General features: G+C 36.9%; 1 protein-coding gene across 5 annotated transcripts in view; it reads left to right on the top strand.

Annotated features, from left to right (window-relative positions):
* Nucleotides 1-20175, top strand: part of sog (chordin short gastrulation) — a 285742-nt gene that overhangs the window by 184975 nt on the left and 80592 nt on the right. For all 5 annotated transcript variants that reach the window (XM_085825296.1, XM_085825299.1, XM_085825297.1 and 2 more), the window contains 2 exons: nucleotides 8677-8783; nucleotides 9742-9864. In XM_085825296.1, the coding sequence (XP_085681422.1) occupies nucleotides 8677-8783; nucleotides 9742-9864 (230 nt within the window). The remainder of the gene's footprint in view (nucleotides 1-8676; nucleotides 8784-9741; nucleotides 9865-20175) is intronic.

The raw sequence follows: 20175 nt of genomic DNA, 5'->3' as shown, positions 1-20175 counted from the left end.
TGAAATTTTTAATTTTTTTAATAAAATTCATGTAAAATGTTTTTAACTTAATTTATGATTTTTTTGATAGCTGTATCTTTTTATTTATTTCTGGTAATTTCATTGTTAAATGTAAAAAAGTAATTATTCATTGTTAAAAAGATTTCGATTGAATAATTTGATATACAGCGTGATACTGAGACTATAAAGACAAATTTTTTTTTATTTTATAATATAAGCGTTTATTTAAAACTCGTAAAATAATTAATGAACTAAAAAAGTTTATCATTTAATTTTATCGTAACAAAAGATTAAATTATTCTTTTTGCAACAATTCGTCTATAATTTTATACCGCGAATAATAAAAGCATGGGCCCCCAAATAAAGAAAATTCGGTAATCGAATAACATTGCCAAAGTACATTACTCAAAACAATTAGGGGACATTATGATTTTGGATATAAACTGCGAATGAGGAAATGTTTTCGTAATGATGTATTTGGTATAAATATTGTAAGGTATGAGAAAAGAAACAATGAACAAGGAAATTTTATTGATGATATTTGTCGGTAAACGAAAAATGTACAGTGTGTGCATATTACACAAACAAAAAAGTAATTTCTCAAATACAGATAAGTTTCAATAAGGGGTATAGTTCCCCTTGTTGAGTCCACTTGATTCACTTTTGTGTGAAAACTAGAAGAGTAGTAACTGCACAGGAGAAGAGTTAAACGTACCCTTTATTAATTCTTCAAAATTTTACAATGCGGACTTCGACGCTAACAAACTACGGCTCTTCTAGGGCGGCAACTGAAATTCCGATAACGAAACCAAAGATTTGAAGTTATGTACAAGTAGTATAACTAAACTACAGGTCTCAACTAAATCCCGCTGAAAACTAGTTGCAGCAAGTAAATGCAATTAAGCCACGCGAACCAGCAATAACTCTGGGAGCAAACGCTTAAACAGCAGAGATGACGGCAGTAGCCTAACTCTTTCTCTTTCCTACTGAAACTCGGTTTTTAAACTTTCTTCAACGTAGAATTTTCATTCTTTCACGCTCGCTACAAAATTTAAATATTCTGGCACTGACAATTAGGGGAATGAAGGCTTATAGGAAAGAATAGCAAATTAAATAAAATTGGTTATTTAAAATAAATATAAATCCTTACACCCTGAACAAAACCAATGTCGCACACCTACGAAGCGTGGAATCAGTGGGGTTCTCAACGAGGAACTGGGGTAATCTTTTCCACTCCTATAAAAGAGAGCTTTCAAATTGTTGAATTACTTCTGGGGGTAATAAGCGAACAGCAACCCTTCTCCCTACAATATCCCAAATATGTTCTGTTGGGTTCGTATATGGGGATTATGCGGGTTAAACCATCTGAAGGATTCTTTCGTCGGAAAGGAAATTGCCCACTATCTGTGCACGATGTAATTGCGTTATCATCCATGATAATGAATTCATCCCCGTCTGCTGCAGCGTGAAGGACCACAACAGGTCTGAGGTTCCTATACCGCTGAACCATTAGTATTCCATTCTTGATAATATGCAGGTCGGTGCTGCCAATAATAGAAATGCCGGCACAAACTATCACTCCACCTTCGCCAAATTGGACACTTCCATGCACAAATGCGGGAATATTCCGTGTACCGAGTTTTCTCCAGCTGAGAATCCGCCTATTATCAGATTAATTTAAAGGCAAATATTAAAAATTGGCATTATATTTGTTGTTTGTTTTCTAAATTAATTATTGTTCGTCGTGTTGTTTTAACTTAAATTATTGTCTGTTTGTACACTAAGGAGGGACTCGTCTGTGAAGAGCACATTGCTCCACTCATCTCATCCCCATCTGAGATACTCTTGTGCCGAAACAGAAACTGTAGCTCTGCGAGCATACAAACCCACATAGTGGAGTCGTTTGGAACAATCTGAGTCGAAACTCTGGTATCAGTAAACCACTAAAGGTGCTATTGCAAGACAGTGGCGTTCATAGTGCGACTCCTTCTGGCCGTTAGTGCTAAATACTAGCCCTCATTTTGTATTGTTGCAAGCATACGATCTTGTTTCGATCTTCGGTGAAAATTTCCAGTTTCCAGAAACCGATTTCATAGTCTAGAAATGACACTTTGAGAAACTCCTAATGCTTCCACTACAACGGATTGCGTTTGACCTAACTCTAAACGGCCGATAGCCTTCCAAACTACCGATTCAGCTATGTCATCTTGCTGTATCATAGTATTCATTGTTACAAAACATATAACGCGTATCAATTGTTTTAATCTCCTCCAACAGAACGACTGCTGCAGATCGCTTTTCACTCCTTATTTAAAACGCGTAGTTTTCGACATCACAGACAAAATTTGCATATTTTCAGCTTTGTAAACATTTAGTCTCTTCTATTTCATTTTTGTTAAAATGTTCTCGATTGTATGGTTATTTTATACCGAACTCACAATATCCCTTAATTGTTTTCAGCAGTGTATAAGTTATTATCTTGATAAGTTGAATACTTTGTTGAGATAATCGTGATTTATAAAATTTGATTATTAACCTTAAAAAAGTGTGTATGAATTAGTCATATAATTTTAGATTTAAAACCAGCAATTTTATTATTAGTGATATAAAATTGTACATGAATTTTCTAAAGGGGAAAAATTCTTGTTCGCATAAAACTAGATAATAAATATGCTTTTCCTTCACTTCATTAATTATTTAATGAATTTTAAATAAAAGCTATTTTATAAAACATTTAGCCCGAAAGGCCCCGAAACGAAATTTTGAGAGTCCACGGTTAACGGCGAATCACTCTTCAAATTGCTGTCACCAAATATTATCACCCTATAATATCTTTAAAGAAAGTAAATAATGAAGAGTGTGGATGTACGTTCCTTGCACTGTGAAAAAAAGACAGTACTTTAGGCCATCAAATTTTGAATAACGTAGTTCCTTCACCCGAACATATGCCAATAGAAGCCAAAATTTTTGAATTTCGAAATTTTTATATTTCATATCTTCTAAAACTTTATTAAATTTTTGATTAACAAATTCACGAATTGAAAGCGAGGAGTGGCAACATTGTACGGAATAAAAATATTTTTATATCCAGTGCACGAGACCATCTATCGAAAGTTCTAAAGCTATGTTGTTTTTAAATATTTTGTAATTCTGCTGTTGAATTGAATTTTATGTGGCGTAAGTGCGAAGAACATGATATTTAATAAATAAGTCAACACACAAAACATAAATAATAAAAAGCGAAAAAAAGTTCCAAGCCATCTTATTAAAAGTGATAATAGATGTAATAAATTGAGAAAGACTGAAAAAATATTAAAATATTACGTCAACACTTAACACCGCAGAATTCTAAACGCAAGCTGTTATACTGTTTTTAAAGTTTTTGTATTTTTCCTGTTGAATAGTATATGACGCAAGTGGGAAGAAAATGGTCCTTACTGAGCTGGGAAAAAAAAATGTGTTAGCAGGAGTGAGTTGGTAGACTGTGAGCTCAGTATCTTAACAAACCCTTTCATCATCTTAAAACCCTTTCGGGCGACCGTTAAAATCTCAAATCTTTCAGGTTTTTTGCTTGAATCGATGAGGTGTTGATGAAACTTTTCAAAACTTTGTTTAAAGAAAAATAAATCACGGTAGGTCCTCACTTTTAGTTGAAGAGCCGCTGGTTTTTATGCGATAGGATTACCAACAGAAGTGTGAGGATGTAGAACAAATAAAACAAGCAAAAGATTTTTCACCATGTATATGTACACATGGGTGTCCATAATTAAACTTCGGATTTGCGAGCAGTCTGTAGCAAAAGCTATACAGCGGAATTGCATGAAAATTGGGTAATGGCAGAATGAAATGATGGGAATTTTATCAACGGGGAAAAAAATGAGTTTCAAAAACCACCACTAGGTGGCGTATCATAGCTTTATGAAGAACATATAAATAATCTACAAAAGTTTACAAAACATGCTCGATATGGTGTCCACTGTTGTCTGCTACCCTGGAAGCGTAAATCGTATGTTCGATTGTTGAAATCAGCATGAACTGGGGAGTGTTACGCACATAGCGTTCCTTGCCTTCTTTAAAGTCGGATAGAGATGTGATGGGATCACCGGAGACCATGGTCTTGAGATATTCCCACAGCCAGAAGTCGCAAGGATTCAAGTCAGGGGATCTAGCAGGCCAAGCTGTAGGAAATACCCGGTTGATGATTCTGTCATCATCGAAATGGCGACGGAGCACTTGTTTCACACAACGGGCGATGGTGTGGAGAAGCACCATCCTGCGTAAACACTGTGGTTGTATCACATCGCCTTGCCAAGAGCCAGAGTAACGGATTGCTCTAATAATGAAGCGTATCGTTGGCCGGTGCCGGTGCATGTTACAAGGCCTGCGTCGATATGCTCTTCGGAAAAAAAAAAAAAAAAAAAAACGGACACACAATGAAAGTTGCAGTAAAGCCGCACCAAACCGTTATTGTTTTGGGTTTGAAGCAGGCAATTGTGCGTGTTAATCGCACCTTCCATATGGAAGTGGGCTTCGTCGTTCCAATGACCATTCATCCTGGAGCTCATCTCGCGCAAGAAACAGCAACGCAAAAGTTTGTCGACTATCCAGATCAGCTGGAAAGAGCTGCTGCACTAGCGATAGTTTATAGGGTAAGACCTTTTGAAGAATCTTGTGAACCATGGAACGAGGTCGGTCAACAGATGCTGTAATACACCGAACACTAGTGCTGCCGATGGTTTGCGATCTGTCTTCTTTCACTTGCGTCGCTACATCATCCACTACCTGTGCCGCAACACACTTTCGTCCCCTTCCTGGCTGAATTCATAATGTTCCCGTTGCTTTAAATTTCCTAATCGTGTTTTGTTAATCCTTAACTAATAAGTAGGACCTTTCGTAAACGCTTCAAAGACGAAATTTACGCAAAGTTCCGGTGGCAGAGTCTCCGCTTTCGTAAAACAATTTCTCCAGTAAAGCACGTTCGTGGACGGTCAACGCCATCTTTTTCGGCTTGGAAACGAATATGACTGCGGTTCGCCTCTCGTATCTTTGTAAGGTTTCTGTGCGCACACAGGATTACTATAGTTACGACATTTGCATATGCCAATAGTTTACATTGCACAGCGCTATCTAGTGGTGGTTTTTGAAACTAATTGTTTTTTCCCCACAATAAAATTCCCATTATTTCATTCTGTCATTACCCAATTTTCATGCAATTCTGCTGCATAGTTTTATAAATTTGAAGTTTAATTATGGACACCCTGTATATTTTATTAGTCCAAAAGAGCAGTTTATCCATAAGGACTACTAATTTCATTTTGGCATTTTGCGTTGAGTCAATACAACCGTTGTTTCACTTTTTCAAATTGTTGCCACGAAATATTATCGCCCTGTATTTTATTTAAACAAATTCAATAATGAAGAATCTGCATAAATGTATGTATGTTTCTCGCATTGTGATAAAAAATATGCCTAGACCCCCTCCAATTTTGAATAACGTAATCCTGCGAATATGGGCATCTGGAAGCCCAAATTTTAAATTTCTTTTATTATCGATTTCAGATTTTGTAAAGCATTTATGAGTTTTTGATTAAGAAGCTCACATTTTTGTCTTCAGTGCGCAAGACTGTGTATCGGAAATTTTAAAGATATGCTATTTTAAATATTTTGTAATAATGCTGTTGAATTAAATTTTATGGTTTAAGTGCGAAGAACATGATGTTTAATAAATAAAGGTGACACAAAATGTAAAAACAAAAAACACCCTTTGGGCGTAATTTAAAATCTAAAAGCTTTCAGATTTTTTTACAAAATTTTTATTTATTACATTTATTCATTCTAAATGACCCTGTGTAAAACTGATCGATGATATGAGAAATAAGCACATCTAAGAAGTCTGCTGTTATATTCCTAGTAAATGTTAAATTTATAAATTAATTGCCAAGTGTATTTGAATAGTTACTTGGCACCATATTGAGATTAAAATGATGTTTCATAAAATCATATATCTTTTCATTTCGTCTTAAACACGGCAAACGCTACCCGAGCAAACCAACTGTCTATACTCGACTGTCTACCAGAAAGTCCAGCCACTAAGCGAAATAAGAGAAAATGCAGCAAACACCACTCGAATAATTTAATCCCTTTACTTGAGGTAATTTAACGCTGAAAGGTAGGAAGGAGTATTGTTGATGCCGCCGCCGGTGGCAGTACTTGTAATAGTCGCCGGATTCACAATTTCCAACACGACTCGAGGAAATGATGCCAGAATGTTGTTAGTTTTCTAGTTAGTGTATGGGGCTAATGCCTACTTTCTTATATAAATATTAGGTGGCCTCCTCACTTCTGCATAACATAACCCAAACATACTGATTGTCTACGCGCGAAGATGACCTTCCCACTCGCATGCGCGCGGAGCTTTGACATCACCGAAATTTCGCCGTTACTGAGACGTTTCTATGGGTATATCCTTTGTCCAGTTCTTTTTTCCCCATTTCTTTCTTGTGTTTACTAATATGCTTTTTCATCTGTCTAAGGATATATTTAGATTGATTGTAACATTTGTAATTTCGAAGATATAATTTATCGCTCTCGTATAGTGTCGTAATTTTTTCTTTTCCATCAGATAATTATGGAGGAGCGTAATCCTACCTTAAAAGTCAGAAAACAACTTTTCAAAAATCTTAAAATTCTTTGAGAATAGTGATCTCGGTTTATACCCCTAATTTTTTTCCCCAGGGATAAGCCTCAGATAGTACTATCTGTAATATGGTTTTCGTTTGGAGGTGGAAAACAGCTAAAAACAGTACTGACTGAACGTATAGTCAATAAGACCTGCAACCACAATTAAACTTTTACAATCCTATAATGCAACTACAATGGATTTAATACTCAGTCGTTAAATACATGCTGCTCTTTTGTCAGATGTATGCACCTGTGTATGTACCTATTTATAATCATTCATGTGTATACGTCGCACCTCTGATTTTCATGTGCGGCTTATGCACGAAAGAATCCAAAATCTAGAATACTGGGATCAGTCCAATCAGAACTCTGTCATTTTTAACCAAAGTTTAGTATTCTGATCTATTTCTTTCCCTTTTCACTGTCGCTCTTGCTTCAGTGGAAGAAATGTGAAAAATACAAATGTAATTGTTTAAAACTGGGCGTGTAATTTAGCTGTATCTCTTTCAAAAATGGCTTCTTTTAGTTGTCAGTGTTCTCATAATCCTGTGTTAGCCCGCCCTCTCCTTCCATATTCATTTCCCGTGTTCTTATGATCTGTGTTAACTTTTATATTTCGTATTCTGTGCATGTGTTCTCATGATATCTTTTCTTTACCTCTTATTCAATGTCTATAATTTTATGGTCTTCTGTTATTTTTATTTTGTTTTATTTTTATTTCATATGCTCTCGTGGTCTTTTGTTAGTTTGCCTGCCCCCTGTGTATTCAGTTCCTGTGTTCTTGTGATCTTTATTACTTTTTCATTTCATTTCGTTTGGTATTCACTGTCTCTATTCCATTTTTTTTTTCTGACCCCGTTTTTAGTGCCTGTATTTTCTGACCTGAAGATTTTGTGAGTATATCTGCCTAATGTCTGAGTTTCATGATTTTTGTTTACTTTTATATTTTTTCTGTTGATATGTCTTTGTAATTCTTTTTTTTTTTACTCCGTATTCAAGGTTTGTCCCTTATGATCTGTTAGTTTTTTCTTTTCAGTTTATGTTTTCTCATGATCTTTTTGTTAGTCTGATCCCTCCCTGTATTCAGTTCTTGTATTTCCATGACCTTCGTTACTTTTCATTTCTCATTTCCTATTCAGTACTTGTGCCCTTACTATCCTTTTTTTTTTTACATTTTCGATGCCTATGTTTTCTTGAGCTTTTGATAGTTCTTCATCTTCCCTTCGTATCAATGCCTGTTTTCTCGTATGCTCCTTGTATTAGTCCCCCTCCCGTCTTCAATGCCTGCGTTCACATGATTTTTTGTTAGGGCCCTACCCTAGATGCATGTGTTTTTCTCGTTCCTTTTGTTAGTATTTTTTTCCATATTCCATGCCAGTATTCTCATGTGAATCCCCCCCCCCCGATGGGATCCCCCCGAAACATAGGTTCCCTCCCCGATGCCTATGTTTTCATGAGCTGTTAGTTTTCTTTTCGTATTCAGCGCCTATGTTCTTATAAACCTTTGTTAGCCCCTTCCGCTGCATTTAGTGTTTTGTCATCATCTTTTGTTAGCCCGCCCTCAAAGGATGCCTATGTTTTCATGAGCTCATGATTTGTTTGCTACTTCCCCCCCCCCTTATTCAGTGCCTGTGTTTATGTTGAGCCTTTGTTAGCCCCCTTTGACGCATTTAACTGTCTGTGAAATTATGTTAAATGACTGTGTTCTCATGATCTTTTGTTAGATTTTTAAAAGGTTTATTTAAAATAAAGTGGAGTAAATGCACTGATTAATCAAAATTTTTGCTCCTTTTACTTATGGGTGGAAAGTCATCCCCCCCGTTTTGTTATACTTTTTTTTACGGTAAGTTTTACTTAGGGTGGAATTTAGTTAGTATTACTTAACCCAGCCTATCAGTGTTTGGGATGATCCATGAGTCACGGATAACAGCCGTGTTAACTTGTTTTGAATGAATTCTAAATAGCTTCTTATATCTTCTAATGTCTCTTCTGTAGTGTTCCAAGCAGTTATGACCGCAACGGAAGCGACTGACCCCACCAAAGAGCCCGTCACTGGATTTATAGTGCTGGATATTGCTGCCGATGGCTATATTAACTATAAGGTAACGTATGTTCTGAAAAATGAAAGAATTTCTCGTTATTATTCCACTTAAGCTTTGCATCATTCTACTTAAGTATTAGTTTTAATCGTTAAGTGTATGATCATGTGCGCTTTCCACAAAAAATCTTTATTTTCACAAATATTGATCGTAGACACTAAGTGCACTAAGAACCCTTATAAGTGGTATAGTGCACGTATTGACAACTAAATAATAAGTTTTGAGGCAGACATTTTTTCATATATTGAAGTAACCACTCTAAACTTAGCTAACCTTCTTTTTAACTTAAACTATATAAATTTCGAAATATTTCGTGTGAAACAAGAGAGATTTCTTGAGAATAAAGAATGATAACCTATTCTCTTTCCTTTATTTATTAAACGTTTCTTCGGTGCGTACAAAAACAGATACATATATTCGTATGTAAATGATTCTAAGCTTCTTTATTTATTACTACAACTTTAAGCTACAACACCTAATGACGTTCCGATTTTGTTAAAGTGTGTAACATTCGAGAAAAATTACGGTAAACTATCATCATGCTCATCGGTAGATCTGGTTCTCATTTACATTAATTTTCATCTGCGGTATGTATTCCTACACAAAGGAAAAAAATTCTTAACTGAGCTTATTCTTTGACAAGTACAAGTAAAAATTAAACCAATCTGTCTCTTCAAATCCTTGAATGATATTTATATCATAGTTTCTCCATTTGAAAATTTTCTAAGACATTACTCGCGTTCGTTTTGAATGGTAATGAAATTTGGATCCAAATCATTAAAACTTTTAAGCGTTTTCACATTAATGTCGTAATAATGCTTATTAATGGGAAATGTAATCATGTGAAATTGCTTGGGAAGCTGCCAGTTTTGAGAACACTGACCTAAAGAAGTATTACCAATAAAAAATTTGTTCATTCCGTTATTTTACAAGATCTTATTCGGTGTTCATTATTTTACAGATGCATATCAGCGATGCGAATATAGACGTTGTTCATCTACAGCTGGAAACAGATGTCGAGACCCCAAGTGGCACCGGCATGCGATTATTGCAGCAAGTTGCACAGAACATGACAGATACATGGGTAAGCAAACTAGATTTTATGCAGCTGTGAGCAGAGTGCGTGACGTTTCTAAAAACATTATCAGAACTTTGTATGTCTTTTGATTTGTTTCGGGAATATGACGTGTCCAGAATAGGAGTATTAGTTATCCAGAATCCAGAATAGGGAATCCAGAATCCAGAATAGGTATCCAGAATAGGGAGCTTACTCCAGCCATGTTTAAACATGTGTGGAATGGACGACACAAGCAGGAAGGGTTAATTTTACCCTTTATTGTCTACGATATTACATGTGCTCTCGCACTTCGGGATACAGAGAATAACCACTTGTGGTCTGAACTTAAAAATATAAATAACTACTAACTAACTAAAAATAAGAGTTAACTGCGAGTGCTTTACACAATTGACTAATGCTAAGACTGGCCTTTTAAATTATTACGTATGTAGTACACAAACTGCCAAAACTACAATGCGTTTTAAATATTAAGAGGATTAAACCTCTGGTGGACTAAAAACTCGCGTGTAATACAATGGCAAGGCGGCTCACTTTCTCTCTATATAACTGCTTTTGGCGAAAAGCCACAACTTAAATACTTGGGCGTTAGCAAGTACAACTTGCATAAGCATATTCACCCGTTTATTCTGACCGGAAGTGGAAAATAATAGATGATAGTAAAGTTTTAAAATAAACGTTATTTAAGATCCTTACAACATATCCGAAGATACATATTTGTATTTATGTAAAGGACATTATTATATGTGTTTAATGTAATGATAAAATGATTCCGTTCGAAGTACTGTACTCCCCAATGTATTTTAACATGTCTGTTGAAGGTCGGTCTATTATATGATAATTATTATCAAAAAACGTGCATCAGATAAGAACATTTATTCATTCACATTCAGTTAAGAACAATTCAGCTGTGGTGCAAGATATTTGTCAAACAGGTTGAAGATGCTAATAAAATTCAGAAGTGATAATTAATAGAACTAATGCTAAAGAACTATCCAAAGAACTTTTAAATATTAAACACAGTAATTTTACTATAGTTTATAATAATAATATGTGTAATTAGATGTAATTTTAATTAAAAATTTAAGACTTGTTTGCATTGAAAATTTCAAATTTATTTGTTGTTCGTTTAATTAATTAAGTTATTGTTTTATTTTAAGTGATCGTAAATTGTAATATGTGTATACTTCTAATGTTTAATTTAGTTATATTTTAAGTGTTTTATCTAGCTTTATTGTTATGTTTATTATTTATCTTACTGTGTTTGTTGTTACGGTGTAAACACAAAGTTTGTGGAGCAGAATCTCTGCCACCTCCACATTTATATATATGAAATTTGAATATATAAATTTATATATATCAAATCTGTTGTTAATACACTTACGATATAGCATCCTAAGGGATCTCACGGCAGGTGTTTTTGTCTCCAGGTAGGAAAAGATATGGGATAAAAAATACCTGCTTAACCCTTATAAGCTTCCCCATCTTCTGTCACCAGTCCTTTCAACTTTATCTATTAAACATTTTCTTTGCATTTACCACATAAAATTCAACAGCAAAATCATAATTTTTTAAAAAGCAGCCTATCTTTAGTTTTCCCGATAGGGTGTTAAGTGTTGCTATGCATGTTTTTTATATTGGCAACCTTTCATTTACTTTACACACATGTTTTTAATCTAGCATGTTTTAAAAAACTATTAACTTTTATTCGGTTTAAAAAAGCGACCTTATGTTTAGTCTAAAGACATACAAATATAAATATATTTTTAGTTCAGAGATAGAAATATATGAATAGGTACTTTCACAGCGTTTTAACTAGGAAATGTTAAAGTTTTCCCACGAATTGTTTATGATGCCTTTAATTGCAAAAGTTAATTTATCAACTCTTTCATAATGTTTCTAGAAATTATTTGACCGATGCTGTACAGCTAATCCTAATACTCGGAGATTATCCGTTATATCATCATTTATAAGGAATTTACCGATTTCATCTTTATGTTCTTCAGATAATTGATGTGAAACATGATATGCTTGGATAGCTTATGTCGCCGTTTTCTGCCCGAAGAATACAGACCCATGTCTGATCGCTCTCGAAATCAATACAGTTACTGAAATTCTACCCCCACAGTAAACAATAGGTTGTTTTTTATATTTAACAGAAGCTAATAATTTTTAACTTGGTTTAGAAGCGTTTTTTTAACTCTAAAGGGTGCTAGTGTAATCTTTAGTTTCTATTAGCAGCCTTTTGTGTATTTTAAAATAGTACATGGCGGCAACATTTGATGGTAACATCTTTTTATTTGAAAAGTGATACGGTAGTCGATGAGTGATGCTACGGGAGTACACAAAAGGAAGAAGATGCCAGATGCAAAAGTGAGGATCAAAATCAACACCCCTCCCTGGTGCTTAAAAAAGAAAACAAATCATGCAAAATTGAACCTCTGTTTCGATTTCTATGTTTTCCAGTCTGCAAAGCTTTACGATGATAAGAAGTTATACTGGGAATACACAGGAAAAAAAAGGAAGACAGCAACTGCGTGAGAACTACGATGACATGACATCAGAGACAGCCACGAACATCTCAACATAAGAAAATCATCCGCGCGTGTCGGTCCTTTTTATAAAGCCGTTCACCGAAAAAACAAAAAGAGAGAAAGAAAAACGTCGAGACGTCTTTCGCGCGCTTAAAGTTCACAGAGGACACGAGCAGCAGCATAACACTTCCTGGCAGCGGCAAGAGTTAACGGCCTACGACGAGAAGAAATACGGATGGCGGCCATGAGAATGAGGTCTCTCGTCTCACCCTCCCCTCGGATGGCTCCTAAATAAGGTGGCGCTCATCTGGGGGTTGCTCTGCTCCTTGGTGGTGAGACGAGTTTGTTTTCTCTTCCGTCGTTGTTTGGCGATTAAGCCAGTTCCCAAAACAGCAGTTTTGTTCTCATTTGAGCTTTAGAGAAAAGGATTCACTAATTGTATCACCGATTCAGCTAGACCGAAAAATATCTTCTCATTTCATTTGGTTTTGTTTCAAAGGAATAAACATTGACATATTAAAGAATTATTCTATAAATAACAGAAAGTAAAGTCCATGCTTCCAGTGGCATAACCCTTAATTTATCATGATTTATTCTGCTGGAGTATGATCATGTATAGCAGGTATAACTAAACTGCGAACTGCGGTCCTTTGGGCCTCTTGCGTAGCAATTTAGTTGTATTAGATGATAGTCTACATTCAGAATATACGTTCAATTTTCATGTATAAACTATACAGTGGCACATTTCTTTATAAGTACAAATTTATTACTTTAAATTATGTATGTGATCATTTAATCCATTTCAAACTATCCGCCGCATGTTTTTTGTCAGAGTAACAAGTAATTCTATTTCTGCCAACTGCTGTTACGCCTTGTTGCTTTTAAAACAGAATAGCACAAAATAAATATACAAATGTGAAGGTACCTTAAAAAGTAGTGCTGCCTGCTTTTTTTCTTTCAGGTTAATTATATTTTAGGCAGTTTCTGCTGCTGTGTAGTAATGCCTTTTACTTCACAACAGTCATGATGCAATATCTTGCAACATTTACTATTTCTTGTAAAGCCTGTCTTTCATTCAGCCCTTGAATGACTTGGGGAACTTCTGAAGAAACCTGTTTTAAAGAGGAAAATCACTTCCACGGAATTTGGAGCAAGAGTTGAAATTTGAGGATTTTGTAGTTTGTGAGGCTCGTACTGGTTAGGAGATTTGTAAGACCTTTATCATGTGCCTTCAGAATTAATTTCCCATCCCTAAGTCAGATCACTTTTTATGCAATTTTTTTGCAACCACTCACCGTAGTATGCTGCAGTTAAAATTTTTTTCCCCTCAAACTCTTTATATTTCGTAATAATTTTAAGCAGAGATCTACATTTATTTCACCAGTGGTTGAGTATCTTGAAATTTTTCAGGTCGCAGGAAAAAGGAACTTCTGCGCTAACAACGATTTAAATAGTTGGCCAAAGTTTTCTTGTTTCGTTTTTTCAACTGCCATTATTCAAGACGTAAATCTTTCACCTTCATCATCAGTTTATCACATCAAGCAGTGAGAGATCAACTAGACATAAGCTTTTCCCCTCATCAAAGTTTCTGTCAAAATACAATATACTGATGCTTGTGAAATCTTTTTAGCTTGTGATATTTTCTCGTACGTTGCTTGACGAACTTCTTTCTCTCTATCTCGACACCAAATACTGCATTAGGTTAGGGCCGGCTAGGCTTCCTGCCGACCAGTACCTCTAGAATTTTTCGTTCCTTATTTCTGCTGCCTAATGCAACTACATCGGCTGCCGCGACTCTGGTGCTAGCATTGTACTTGTTTAATTTGTTGATATTTTTGGTCTTCCTAATCTTTTATCATCATGTATATCTTACAGGTCCTTAACAAAAAAGCATTGCAACGTTATACTACGATCGGATGCCTGATCAGTCAAATATCGCGCAGTTTTATGTGAAATTTTGTTTACCCCGTAAATTTCCAGTAACAAGTATGATCTCTCACGTTCTGAAGTCACTGTGCACCCATATGCTTCCAGACTCGATTTCAGATATTTATCTTCTGTTCATAAGTTATGTAACCTTCGGGTTGACGATTAAATTTTTAAAATGTGTATTTATTTTAAGCATTTTAAGTTATTTTACTCCGAAATTTAAAACGAAGCAGCACAAATTAGACATCGGGTCATTGTAAGTCACTTGACTACTTTTACGGATCCAACCAGTTAACTGTTAGAATAGGGTGGATCCGTACACTCGTGTGGCAAGACCTGAGAATCGTGTAGACATAGAAATTTGGAGAGTTTAATTAATATTCATGCTGCATATGTATTGCTGTATATGTAACCAAGGCAACCTGTAATATGTAATCTACGTCCAAGGGTTGCGAAAATAAGGGAAAGACTTTCCGGATATGGTGTTGCGTTGAAATAGAAAGGCCGTTGAAAGTACACTGAAATACAAAAGCTTGCACAAGAGTATAACATCGCTGCGCGAGAATTAAACTGAACAATTACCAAAAATTACTAGAATGATCGAAACGTTGTCAGAGCATATTATAAAAGTTGATTCCACTATTGAACTAAGCTTTAGAATACGCCGAACGAGAAATTATGCAGTTCGTTGCTGCAGATAAATGTATGAATAGGAAAATGTGCAGATATCGGCAGTGAAAATTTTGGAGAATAAACATGTATTTTTAAAATTTATTTCTAATAAACACCTTTGAAATTATTTGTCGTTTTTTGAATTGAAAAACAGGTCTCAGTTATCATTTATTCTACGTATGTAGTCGCTGTTTCAAACAGCCCGAAATACTGGCAGAACCCATTACCAGCAGCATTATGCGAGATATTGCAGACGATACTCACGCGTTGGCTCTCAACCGAGGGGGATTTCATAGTTTCAGGGGGAGTGCAGTCGGCCTTTTAAGCATTAATTTTAACCTGTTAAGCATTAATTTTTTGTTTATGAATGTAAAAAACTACTTTTTTTCAAGCTTTTGGTATTCATCAACATTTCCTGTATTCTTCCCGTTTAATTTATAAAACACGTTAAAAAATATTCTAAATTTAAATTAATGTATATCTATATATTTCCATATTTTCAAAGAACGGAGGAGAAATGATCCTCTAGCAATGGTGAAAGGGTTGAATGGATCAAAAAATGTCTAGATATTTTTTACCTTTTTCGTCTAAGACAGGTTATATCCAATACCAATATTATTAGCTGATTTGTAAACTGTACAGCTGCTTTAACAACAAATGAAATATAACGGAAGACAGGATTACCCGATGTCTAATAGGTTAAATTATCCAGTGTCTTACATCTCATAAGGACGCTTTATCAGTACAACAAGGGCTTTTAGCCCAAACGGGCAATTTGCCAAAAAGGGCTATTAATTTCATTTTGGAATTTTGCGTCGGTTCACTATAAACGAATCATTTTTTAAATTGTTGGCCACCAAATATTATAGCCCTTTATTATATTTAAAGAAATTTAATAATGAAGAATCTGCATAAATGTATGTATGTTTCTTGCATTTTGATAAAACAACGGAAAACCAATTTTGAATAACTTACTTCTCTACCCAAATATGGGCAAATGGAAGCCCAAATTTGGAATTTGTTTTATTATCTATTTCATATTTCGTAAAGCATTTATGAATTTTTCATAAACAAACTCGACGATTTAAAAGCGAGTGATGGCATATTGAAAGGCAAGCGGAAAAAAAGCATTTTTTATCTCCAGTGCGCGAGTTTGTGTATCGGAAATTCTAAAGATATGCTCATTTTAAACTTATTTTGCGATATTGCTGTTGAATTGAATGTTGTAGTTTAAGAACGAAGAACATAATACACTCATGTCCATAAATTAAGGATAATGCAAAATCAGGCAAAGGAAGAGTTAGAAGCAAAACAAATTTGACTTATTTGTAAAGCTTATTTATTAAACAAAAGGTAAAGAGCAAAAAAAGATGCTATGTGTTTGATATTATTAAAAAAATTAACGATTTTTTCTCCCTGGAGAAAATTACAAAAAATACCTATTTACAAAAAAAACAATATTACATGGTTGGTATGATTGTTAATACATTGTATGTCTCCCAGACGATGCAATACAGTCCGTACAACGCCTAGGCATGCTGAGTATCAAATTATCGATCTGATCTTGGGGGATATTACACCACTCAAAAAGCAATGCTCTCCGAAGTTCCGGTAGACATGTAGGAGGAGGTTGACGGGCTGCAACTCGTCGGCCAAGCCATGTCCCACACGTGCTCTACTGGATTCAAGTCCGGTGAGAATGCTGGCCAGTCCATACGGGTGATATCCTCCGATTGAAGGCATTCGCTTACGATGCTTGCACGGTGAGAATGGACGTTGACATCCATAAACACAAATTATGCGCCCATGCCGCCCCAAAACAAACGTACATGTTGTTCCAGAATGACGTCCCGATAGATTTTGCTCGTCATGGTTCCAATTTGAACATGCAGGTCAGTTCTGGAACCCAGAATAATTCCACCCCAAACGAGCACTCCTGCACCACCGTAACGGTGTCGTTCAATGATGTTTTCTTGGTGGTAACGGGTACTTGGAGCTCTCCATATGAAAGTCGGGCGAGAATCAGACTGCAAGCTAAACTTGGACTCGTCGGAAAACATCACACAAGCCCACTGTTGCGGTGTCCACAAAGCACGCTCTCTACTCCAGGCTAACCGCAGGCGACAGTGAGTTGCAGTAAGTGGAACGCATCTAACAGGTCTACGAGCATATAGACCAATCTGCCCTAAGTATCTGTACACGGTCTGCCTTGAAATTGTCGTACCAGTGGCTGAAGAGAGCTGACGAGACAGGTCTGAGGCTGTGCTCCGCCTGTTTCTTTTGGCAGTAACTGCCAAATACCGGTCCTCATTCGGCGTTGTAACTCTGGGGCGACCTATGCTGTAACGTCTACTCACATTACCATTATCTTGGAATCGTTGCCAAAGCCTGGAGATGACACTCTGGGCAATTCCAAGTTCGTCTGATACTTCCAGTTGGGTACGCCCACATTCCAGACGGCCGATAATTCTACCACGTAAAAAATCATCCTCCCCCCTGCTATGTTGCCTCAACGTGGCGGGGGGTGTCACTGGGCGGAACGGGCGAAGTACATCGGGAGCACAGCTCCTGGTAGGGCCACCCTAGGCGTGAAGGCCGTTCCAACATGCCCAGCTAAAGCATAGCAGGTGAAGAACCCTCAGGGGATTGCCGTCTTGGTGATCGGGTATCACACTCCCGGGGCCCCAGTGACCTTTCCTCCTCTCTTTCCTCTCCTCTTGTCTAGCTCTCTCTCCTATTTTTCTCCCTTGTGGTTTCCTCTACTGGAGGTTGGGGCTCACTGTGAGATGCAGGTACTACTCTTAGTTTCTGTTTCACCATGGTGAGAATACCGCCTATGCGTTTGCCGTGCATGGTGACCCGTAGGGTGGGAAAGGAGGATCCTGGCAGTTGAGGGGCGAGGTACTGTCCCCAACACACTGCTTTGGCCTCTGCTTCTACTTAAAACGGGAGGCACTTAGCTGTCCCCGCTAGTGTCAATCCGCTGGCCACTAGTCCTATTGGTCAGTGGCTAGGGGATAAGCTCTCGGAAGTCTCCGCTTTTGGGAAAGCCGGCTGTGGGGCTTCAGTTTGCGTATAGGCCCGGCTAGCCCTAACACAGGGATCTGTGTTCCCTTGTTGGGCTCCATGGTGGGTGGGGCGGTCGGGCCCGAAACCTTCTTTCTTTTCAATATGAATACTTTAACTTCTTCTCCTAACCATATGGATACGAAAAATTTTGGAGCTGCTAAAAGAATTTGTACTTCGACCATAATTAGCACAAACAAATGTCCAAAGTTCTTAGTTATCACTGGTGAGCTAGAAAATCTATCACCATTCTTCATCCATAAGCATATTGTGGCCTCAGCAGGCGAGCCAAAACACATAAAAAAGCTCCGTTCAGGATCTCTGCTCATCGAGACTACATCTGATGCACAATCTTCCTCTCTCCTAAAAATGACCAAAATGGGGGAACATTCTATTACTGTATCCCCACATAAGTCTTTGAACACGTCAAGAGGTGTCATTTCGGAAATAGACTTGATATCGGTCTCTGAGGATGAACTTTCAAAAGAACTCGCCGAGCAAAATGTATGTGGCGTCCGCCGAATAAAAGTCCGTAGAGACGGGCAACTCGTCAACACAAAACATCTTATTCTGTCATTCTCCTCTCCAGAGCTACCGAAAGCCATTAGGACAGGTTACCTGAATTGCCCCATCAGATCTTACGTGCCGAACCCACTGCGCTGCTTCAAGTGTCAACGGTTTGGCCATGCGAAGGCCGCATGCCGGGGAAACCTGGCATGTGCTCGCTGTTCTGCAGGAGGTCACGAAAGTCAGGATTGTGTAGCTGATCCAAAATGTGCAAACTGTCATGGCAATCATCCAGCATACTCACGAAACTGCCATAAGTGGAAAGAAGAGAAAGAAATACAGCATATGAAGACTACAAGAAAAATCTCCTATCCTGAAGCTAAGAATCTTTTTAGCACGGGTCAGTCAAAAGCAAATGTCTCCTATGCACAAGCCACTAAATCATATCGGTCAATAAGTACACAAACATCGCATAGCACACAGAAGAAGATACCTGAACCAAAAACAAATGACAAAGAAAAAGTCTTTCTTCTACCTCCTCCCAAACAGACAATAGAAAGTCGAGAAATAAAAACACAAGAAACAGAGAGTTCAAAAAAGAAAATCAAAAGCTCAGAAAAGAGAAGCTCAAGCCGAAGCTCTATTGAAGGGACCTTTTCAGACTTTATCGAATCTGAGATGGAAACAGATGGAGGCAGAGATCTCTCGAAAAATGTTCTACCTCACAAAACAAAGAAACAGCATCGAAGCAATAAACATTCCTAATGGCTACTCTCATTTCGTGGAACTGCCGGGGCTTCTATTAGGGTATTGATGGTATTAAGCAACTTATTAATAAATATCGACCTATTTGTATAGCGATACAAGAGACATTCCTCAAACCTGGTAATTTTGCAAAGCTACGTAGATACTCGATGACAAGAAAGGATAAGACTTTCAGTGAACGCGCAAGTGGTGTTGTCTGTCTACTCACCTCAATTAATTGCCCTTCGAGTGCTCTCCCTTTGGATACTCCTCTCCAAGCAGTTGCAGTACAGTTGAGCATTCGAACACTGACTACTGTATGCAGTATTTACATCCCGCCTAATGAGAACATTAATTTAAAAGATTTAGAGGATCTAATTGCCCAACTACCAGCTCCGTTTATTCTAGTCGGTGATTTCAATGGACACAATCCCTTGTGGGGTAGTAAAGACACCAACCCACGAGGAAAGCAAATTGAACAGCTACTCCACGACCACTGTCTCTGTATCCTTAACAACGCAGAAAGCACTTATTTTCATCAGCCAACAAGGACCTTCCACTCCATTGACCTTGCTATTGTTTCTCTACAGCTTTTGCCTTTTTGTTTCTTTAATGTCGAGAATTATCTATATAATAGTGATCATTTTCTTATTATCATAAGTATTACCGAAAATAGGAGTGTGTTTATACCTAGAACACCACGCTTTTTGTTGGACAAAGCCGACTGGGACTCTTTCTTACATTATGCTCCTTTTACTGAAGAAATAATAAAGAATGTGCATATTGATCAGGCTGTGAAGATAATTACAGATAAAATTATTCAAGCAGCTGATATATGTATACCAAAAACGTCGGTAAAACAGCCAAA

This window comes from Stegodyphus dumicola, chromosome 10, assembly GCF_044657685.1.
Source record: "Stegodyphus dumicola isolate Sdum_Otavi_A_Nest chromosome 10, ASM4465768v1".
In the NCBI taxonomy this organism is placed as follows: Eukaryota; Metazoa; Arthropoda; class Arachnida; order Araneae; family Eresidae; genus Stegodyphus; species Stegodyphus dumicola.
This window is presented reverse-complemented; position numbering and strand designations above follow the sequence as displayed.